Here is an 8,773-nt window from a genome sequence, read left to right on the forward strand (position 1 = left end):
TAATCTTAAACTTCATTATTCTGTATCAGGCAAAGACATTAAGAGACATGTATTAAAACCACAGGAAGCAGAAGCTGAGATCTGAACAACCTCTATTTGCTGAGCTCAGACTGATGCATTATCCTCAATGGACAGACCGTGCTCCTGGGTTGTAGGTTTTTACAGGGTCGGGAAACCCCAGGAAGTCAGTCTTCAGTTGAATCCTGGTCTTTCTGCTTCTTCCTTGGCCACCTCTTCTTCTTCCATGGATTTATTTAATTATTGTGTCTGAGCTTAAGAGTTCCAGTCTCCCTTTCTAGTGCTGACTACTTCTGTAAAATTCCAGGCTCATGTGTCTAACTCATCACCTTAAAGTGTCACAGGGACCTCAAATTCAATGCATCAAAAACTCATTTTGTGTTTGACCTCCAACCAAAAACTCCTCGTAAGTTTCCTATAAGTGATGACCAGAGAAATAGCTTCTATATGAGAACTTACTTTCGAACAGATATTTGGCTCATTGTTTTATACATAAATCTAGTTTTAGCCTCATATCAACCCTCTCTGGTAGTTTGTTCATCTAGAAGATGGGGATATTAATACCTCCTTTATGAGATTGGCATAGGATGCTATGGCATAATCACAACATGTGGAGGACAGTGCCTGACCCATAGTAAGTATTCTAGAGATGTGATCAATATTGGTATTTGTTACTACTTAGAGCTCGAATTTCAGAGCTTGAAATTTATTTTTATTTTTTTTGTGAGGAAGATTGGCCCTGAGCTAACATCTGTGCTAATCTTCCTCTATTTTATGTGGGATGCCACCACAGCATGGCTTGATGAGCAGTTCTAGGTCTGTACCTGGGATCTGAACCTGTGAACCCTGGGCTGCCAAAGTGGAGCATGTAAACTTAACCACTACACCACTGGGCCAGCTCCAACAGAGTTTGAAATTTAAATCATCGACTCCCAGCCTCACCACCCATCACATTCTCTAAACAGAAAGGTGGGAGTCATTCCTGAAACTTTTTTTCCCCTGAAACCCTAAACACCAATTCTATTACATATCTCACAAGTCAAATCACTTCTTTCCATTACCACTTCCTTCTAAATAAGTGTTAACAGCAGCGTTAGTCGCAATGGCCAAAAAGTGGAAAGAACCCAAATGCCACTTGTCTGATGAATGGATAAAGAAAATGTGGTTTATTCATACAATGGGATATTATTCAGCAGTAAAAATTAATGGAGTATTGATATGTGCTACAACATGGATGAACATAGAAAACATTATGCTAAATGAAGTCACAAAAGGCCATACATTGTATGATACTGTTAATGTTAAAGTTCAGACTAGACAAATTCATGGAAATATATAGTGGTTGCATAGGGTTTGGGGGAAGAAGAAATGTGGAGTTACTGCTAATGGGCTCGGGGCTTCTTTTTGGGAGAGAAAAGTGTTCTGGAATTAGTGGTGAAAGTTGCACAACCTTGTGAACATACTACAACCCACTGAATCGGACACTTTAAAAGGGTGGCCTTTTTGGTATATGAATTATATCTCGATAAAAAGCCTGAAGTACTATTTCCTCGGGAAGACAGCTGCCACTTCCTTGGCTGGTCAACTGCCATTTCACACAATCATAGCACCTGGGATCTCGTCTTCATTTTATATTTTGTTTGGTTTAATTAATGTATAACTCTGGACTGTAAATAGTATGAAGGCAAGAAATGTATGTATTTTTACCACTATTCCCATTACAGTTCTTCAAATGGTAGTTACTCACTAAATAGAGGTTGATAGAAGGAATTGAGGGAAAAAAACCACAACTATTTAAGTAATTTTGAATGAAATACACAACTACTCTTGACTCTATACTTAGCACTGATCAAACAAGCTTGTGCTTGATGCCAAAGTTCACTGGAATCACAGGTCTTTGGAATTTGTCTTCACAAAAACTGTAGATAAATGCAGTGAACCTATGTGACTCTATCCACGGTGCTGATTCCCTGAGCTCTTAGGGAATAGACTGATACACCAGGACAAATGAGGATTCACAAAAGGAGAGTGGACTCCCCTGCTGTCTATACTTCATAGACTGCTCTTTCACCCAATTTCATTCAGGATGGCATAAAAACAAAAAATGAGTGAATCAGATTTATTTACCTTGTTCTTTTGTCTCTGTTGCTGTGGCACCATCTTGTTCCAAAACTTGTGAAATTTCTGCAAAAAAAGAGGAGGAAGAAGAATAAACTCCCACAAACTTATGTGAATTATCCAAATCAGAGATGGCACAGATTCACAAAATCCATGAGATAAGATTTGCAATGCCAGATTTCATCTTCTGACCAGTTTGGAACATGGCAACCACTGGATTGGCTGGAGGGGCAGGGAGCACATAAAATGAGCACCAAATCCAAAATCAGAAGATATGAGATTCTGGTCTCACTTCCGCTCTTTGGAGACCTTTGGGCAAGTCATTAAAATGAGGAGTAAAACCTTGTGATTAAGACTCTGGAGTCAGACACAGGATTTAAATGTGAATTCTCTCATTTACTACTTATGAGGTCTTAGTCAACTCACTGGGCTTACATGCTTCCGTAGGTTCATCTATAAACCAAGGATAACAGTTCCTATGTTGTGGAGTTGTTCTGAAGATTAAATGAGGTGACTTGGTGGAGGATTAGCACAGCCTCTGACATACAGTAGCTACTGCTTATCGAGAATAACCATTTTGTGTACTTGTTAGGAAATAGTTTCCTAGTACAGCTAAGTACATAGTGTCTTAGGTGATGTGGGAGTGACCTCGCCATATTTAAAGAATAGTTATAGGGGTGGTGTTAGTCTTGTAAATTACAGAAAAAATTGTATTCTTTATCACAAATGTAAATGAAAAACCATTTAAGGATTTTTAAGCAGAGGAGTAAAGTTACCAGATGTAAATTTCTAAAAGATTATCTTGGTTGTTATTGTGTGGAAAATGGATTGCTTGTAACCAGAGTGGAAACACATTAGAGATTCAAATGAAATGACTTTCATATACAGGATATGGAAATAAATGTGTAGAAATGGGTAATACTTTAGAGATAGGTCTCATATGATTTCCTGATTCATTAGGTAGAGGGTAGAGAGAGGAAATAAATAAATCAGACGACAAAACGACTAGTATTTTGGTGTGAATAACAACATGGATAATGTGCGATTTATTGAGATGGAAAACAGTGGAGGCAAATATATGGAAAATGCTCCACCCAATAACAGCAGAATACACGTTCTTCTGACATGGAACTTTCTGCAAGACAGGCCATGTGTTAGCCCATAAGACAAGTTCCAAATTTAAAAGGGTTGAAATCATAAAACTTATGTTCTGTTACCACAATAGAATGAAATCAGAAATCAGTAATGGAAGGAAATTTTGGAAATTCTCAAATATGTGGAAATTCAACAAGACAGTCATAAATAATCAAAAGACCAAAGAAGAAATCATAAAGGAAATTAGAAAATACTTTGAGATGTGTGAAAATGAAGCACAACATACCAAAGCTATGGTATACAGCCAAAGCAGTGCTTAAAAAGAAATTTAGAGCTGTAAATGTCTATAATAATGTAGGGTTTTGGCATGCCATTTAGCCTCTGTGCCTCAGTTTTCTTTCTGGACAACTGGAATTACAGTTACAACCACACGGGATTCTTTTGGGAATTATGAGATAAAGCACTTGACAGTGCTTGACCCATGAGGTCTCAACAAGTGGCAGTTCTTGTGTACAGTGGTACTTTGGAGGGATTTCCCAATGTGGCTGGTGATAAGATCCAGCTTCTGTCAATTTTGCTTTGGTCCTACTGCCAAGATTAGTCTGTTAGTGTCTCTATTTCATACCGCTGCTAAAACACCACTTAGTAATCTATGAAACCTGTAAGATACAATTTTATCACTAGAGAGATAATAATATATAGGACTCACCCTGTTAAGCCTAGATTTACATTAAACTTGGAACAATTTATAACCTCTGGGACTCTGAGATTCTGTGACTCACATCAATTCCTCAGACTTTAGCTTTGAAGGGTGATCTCCTATCCACAACCTGAACAAAGCTGCATCCAAACAAGGTTAGTCCAGACTCCTTCTAGGTGTTAAACTTTGTGGTCAGTACTGACTGCTGGAGATCAGCAAGATACAGGTGGTAGTGTGGGTAATGCGGGGAATGCAGTCTATACCAGCCTGCACCTCTCCCTCTATGTTTTGGCTTCACCAATTTGATCTTATTTGTTCGTCTGTCTTCCTCCTCCTTCACTGAAATATAAGCTTTCGAAAGCAGGGGATTCACAGGTACTTTCCACGGATGTATCGTAAGTATACGGAGCAGTGCCTGGCATGTAGTCAGTACTCAAATATTTGGGGAATTGTATTGAGTCTGGTTTCATGCTCCCTGGGTCTCTCCACTAAAGCTTCCGCAATAGATAATTAGGTGAGGCTTGTCCCAGTAGTGTCGTGAAGTTGCCCAAAGTGAGATGGGAAGCCCAATGAGTTGCAAGAAATCCTTGAGATCACAGAACTCTCTTGGACGTAGAATAAGAAAGACCATGATTTCCAGATCCTCAGAACATATCCAGTCAGCTAATGATAGGATGCTAGACTATAAAGAACACTGGGCTATCAGAAGTCAGTGTTCTAGTCCTAGATGTCCAACTAACCAGTCACCATGTAGCTTTAGGCACGTCCATTTTTCCACCATGCCCACACTGACCTGGTACTTCTTCCATGCTTGGTTCTTGGTCAGTCTTTGGTGTTGAAGCTTTTGGTATTTCAGCCAGTGAATATTCTGCAACAGAGAGTAGATGAGACAACAGTCTCAATAAGTCATAGCAATTACCCAAACCAGGGATGAGAGCATCCCCTACCCAAACTACTGAGGGGAACCAAGATGAGCCCAGGATCTCACAGTTTATTCCATGACCAGCTTGTAGAGGAGACAATGGAGTCAGATCCTCAAGTGCCACCATTACATCTAAGCAGTAGAGATTTATATAGTAAGAGTGCTCCAGTTTTGAACTTGTAAATTTCAGTCCCAGTTTTGCTGTATGGCCTCAAGTAAGTCATATAATGAGGCAGTATATTAGAAATATTAAGAGTTTATCTTCAAGAGTCATCCTAAGTGCCCCTCTTAAACTTCAGACTAGTTAGTTAACTACTCACTAGATGTCTGTGAGATATTCAAATAGAGATATCATAAACTCATGAAATCTAACATCGACTACTCTTCCCTTGCTCTTCCCTTGGTCTACTTGCTGGAAAACATCTCTTCCAGTGTTTTCTGGGATGAGAAAGTGGGTGGATGGGGTTCCACTCATGTCAGAAACTTGAGTATCATACTTGACATCATATTCTCTTTCTGCATTTAGTCCTCAAAAACTATCGTGTCTGCTTCCAAAACATCTTACAATTCCATTTCTACTCTTTTCTCTAACTGCCATCATCACCCCAGTCCAGTTCACCTTTATTCGTCCCATGGTATACTAGAATGACCTCCCAGCTGGTCTCCCCGTATCTATTCATGACTCTTTGTGGACCTCTCAACACTTCAGCAACAATGCTGAAATGTCTATTTGATTATTCTTACCTCCACCTCTTTTTTGTTTCTTTTTAAAGATTTTATTTTTCCTTTTTCTCCCCAAAGCCCTCCAGTACATAGTTGTGTATTTTAAGTTGTGGGTCCTTCTAGTTGTGGCACGTGGGATTCCACTTCAGCATGGCTTGATGAGCGGTGCCATGTCCATGTCCAGGATCTGAACTGGCGAAACCCTGGGCCGCCGAAGCGGAGCGCGTGAACTTAACTACTTGGCCATGGAGCTGGGCCCCCTCCACCTCTTTAAAACTATTTAATTGCTTATCCTTGCTATTAAAATTGTTTTCAAGATGCTGTGTTGTCTGATTTCTAGTCCATCTCTCCATCTTCATCTCCTGCCACACTTTCTGCCATTCTTCATGGTCTAGCCAAGCTCTTGGAAAGACTTCATAATCGTACTATCTTTTGCTCAGAATCTTCTTCTCTAACATGCCCAATTAACTTGGCTAACTCTTTTCCTTTGTTTTTTTCTCAGCCTAAACCTTACTTCTTCTAGGAAGTGATGCTAGTCTTCACTTCCCTGTAGTCTGGAACAGGAATCTCCCATATTGTTCTACACCATCCAGTTAAAAAATTGCCCCTTTATCCCTCTTCCCTACTGCACTGAAAGCTATAAATGACACATGGTGCATGATCATCTAAAGATATGCTAAATGAATGTTAAATAATGAGTCTAATCATCTTTGTCATGTATTAGCTTATGAACTTGGTCAAGTTGAATAACTTGGTGGAACTTCTATTTTAGCTTCTGCTGTGAGGAACCTATTTCATTGGGTGAGTTTGCAAATCAGTGACAGGGTACATGAAAGTTTAAATATGGTGCCTAAACTGGAGTACTGGTTCAGTAAATATTGGCTGTCATTTTAATTTTATAACCCTCATTTCCTGTGAATAATATCAACATGTTTTCCATACAGCATTTTTATTGAAGCTCAGAAGGGGTAGCTTCTCAAATTCCTTTACAGCTATAGCTGCTGAACTGCATCTAGGCATGTAGTACCTGTAGTCTTTAGGGCCAATCTGACTGCTCACACTTGGGCCTCTTTAAGTTTTCTGTCCACAGTTGAAGAAGAGAATTCCTCCTAATAGAGGAGAGCTAATTTTTTTCTACTACCTTTCTCCTAAATACCCTAAGATAATCACATCATTTGATCTCAGTACATTACTATAATATGGACATCAACAGCCCGAGTAAGGTCAATTCTTAGAAAGGTTCCTTGAATCTCGGTCCCTCAGCCTGGGGCAAGAAATAAGGGTGACACTCATTGTACAACCACCACAGTATTCTCAATAAATGAAGATTTGTTAACCATTTTCCATATATTATCTCATCGAACCTTTGCAATAGCACATATAAGCATCATGCTTACTGTTCCAGGATGTGGACTCCAAGGGCCAGAGTAGGAGGGACTTGCCCAAAGTCACGCAAATAACAAGTGGAAGCTCCAGAGCTCAAGCTTGGCACTTTTGACTCTAAATTTTGTCTATTAACTTCAACCAAATTCTGTCCAGGTAGAGGGTCTGTCTACCCATTTCTCTCCTTCATTGTTTCACAGGCTACACTAATTTTCAGCCAATGAGTATGGCCAATAAGTTACTTCTCACAGTTCAGACTCACGCTGTAGAGCTGGCCCCAATGAGAAACGCGTACCTTCCCCATTCCCATGGCAACTTGAGATCCCCTCCTTTCTCTCCTACACCAGATATGCCCAAATCTTACTCACTTTTCATCTCATCCCTTGCCTTCTCAGAGAGTGCTGACAGGTTCATCTTTTCAAAGATGTTAATGGATATCTTCCAGGCAAGAGATCCTCTATAATGCTCATGCAAGAGGGAGGCTAGATGTTCTATATTGGCGTTATTCACTTCAACCCACGGAAAGGAGCATGCTTCCAGTTCTGAAGCTTTTTCATTTAGTAATTCTTTAAATGTCTGAAACTCTTCTTTGCTTAGCTGCTTGAAACACCATTGCAGTCCGTAGTTGGAAAGGGAGGGTACTTTGGCTTCTTCCATCTTAATGCAAGGCTGAGAGCTCAGGTTTTGATGGAGAAGTAGATTCTTTGGTTACTTGGAGCAAGTGGGACCTGTGGGAAGAGTGACAAGATTCAAAAGAGAATCCTGCATCAAATTCTCAAGTTCCTATAACTAACCGCTATCAACTCACTATATGGACAAACATTCTTTATTTCTTTTTGAAAGATACTGAAGAGAAGCCCAATTCACAGGTAACAATTCTTCATAGACTTAAAATTACCTGGCATTCTGTCTATCTTGTTACTAGAACACAAACTCTGGGATATTTTGCTGCCTGTTTCCCTGGTTCCCGAAACAGCATCTGGCATAGAGTCAGATTCAAAACTCTTGTCCGTGAACGCTCTTGGCTAATATACCCTACTCAAGGAAACTGGCGGATAGGTTCCCACCACTTACTAAAACTCAATCACATGGTTTTTAGATCATATGATTCCTGTTGTGTCCTTAATGTAATATCGAGTTACACAAACACAGTAAAGAGATTTGGTGTAAAAATAAACTGACAAATATTTGAAAATCATATCTGATAAGGGACTTGCATCTAGAAAATACAAAAACTGTTATAACAAGACAAATCACCCTATTAAAAATGGGCAAAAGATCTGAATACACATTTCCCCAAAGAAGACATACAAATGGCTAATAAGCACGTGACAAGATTCTCGACATCATTCGTCATCAGAACAGCTTCTATACCCTCCATGCCTAACTAAACTTGTTCTATAGGCATACACTCATGGCCTGTGCTACGCATTGTTTCTCAAAGTTGTCTAGAAGGCTGGTGAATGGTGACAAACATTTGACACTTGTTAGGAATGCTCCAGGAATAATTCTGAAATCTGTCAAATCTCCTCTTTCACTATTATACGACCTCTATAAATAGTGACAACTAATACTAATTTGGCTTTTGGGGCTTCTTTGGTCTTCCTCAACTACTACTTTGTGGTGGAAAATAAAGCAATCCAAGGGACACCAAATAATAAAACACCTTAAGGACTCAAGTAGATGGTGACTTGCTTTTTTCCCCAAGGAGCAATATTGGAGTGGAAGTTACTCTTTGCTTGACATTTGTACATTTATAGTAGTTCTCTTTTAAGTTTGACTTGTAGATACACAGTGAGGTTCTGTCTAGGCTC

General features: G+C 39.5%; 1 protein-coding gene across 1 annotated transcript in view; it reads right to left on the reverse strand.

The window, feature by feature from the left end:
* The window catches only part of NLRP5 (NLR family pyrin domain containing 5), a 30,882-nt gene extending 23,155 nt beyond the window's left edge, over nucleotides 1–7,727 (reverse strand). The window contains 3 exon segments of the mRNA XM_046682090.1: nucleotides 2,146–2,202; nucleotides 4,725–4,799; nucleotides 7,328–7,727. Coding sequence (XP_046538046.1) covers nucleotides 2,146–2,202; nucleotides 4,725–4,799; nucleotides 7,328–7,727 — 532 coding nt within the window.
* Between the last annotated feature and the right edge of the window lie 1,046 nt (nucleotides 7,728–8,773).

The sequence above is a fragment of the Equus quagga genome, chromosome 13, assembly GCF_021613505.1.
Source record: "Equus quagga isolate Etosha38 chromosome 13, UCLA_HA_Equagga_1.0, whole genome shotgun sequence".
NCBI classification, from domain to species: Eukaryota; Metazoa; Chordata; class Mammalia; order Perissodactyla; family Equidae; genus Equus; species Equus quagga.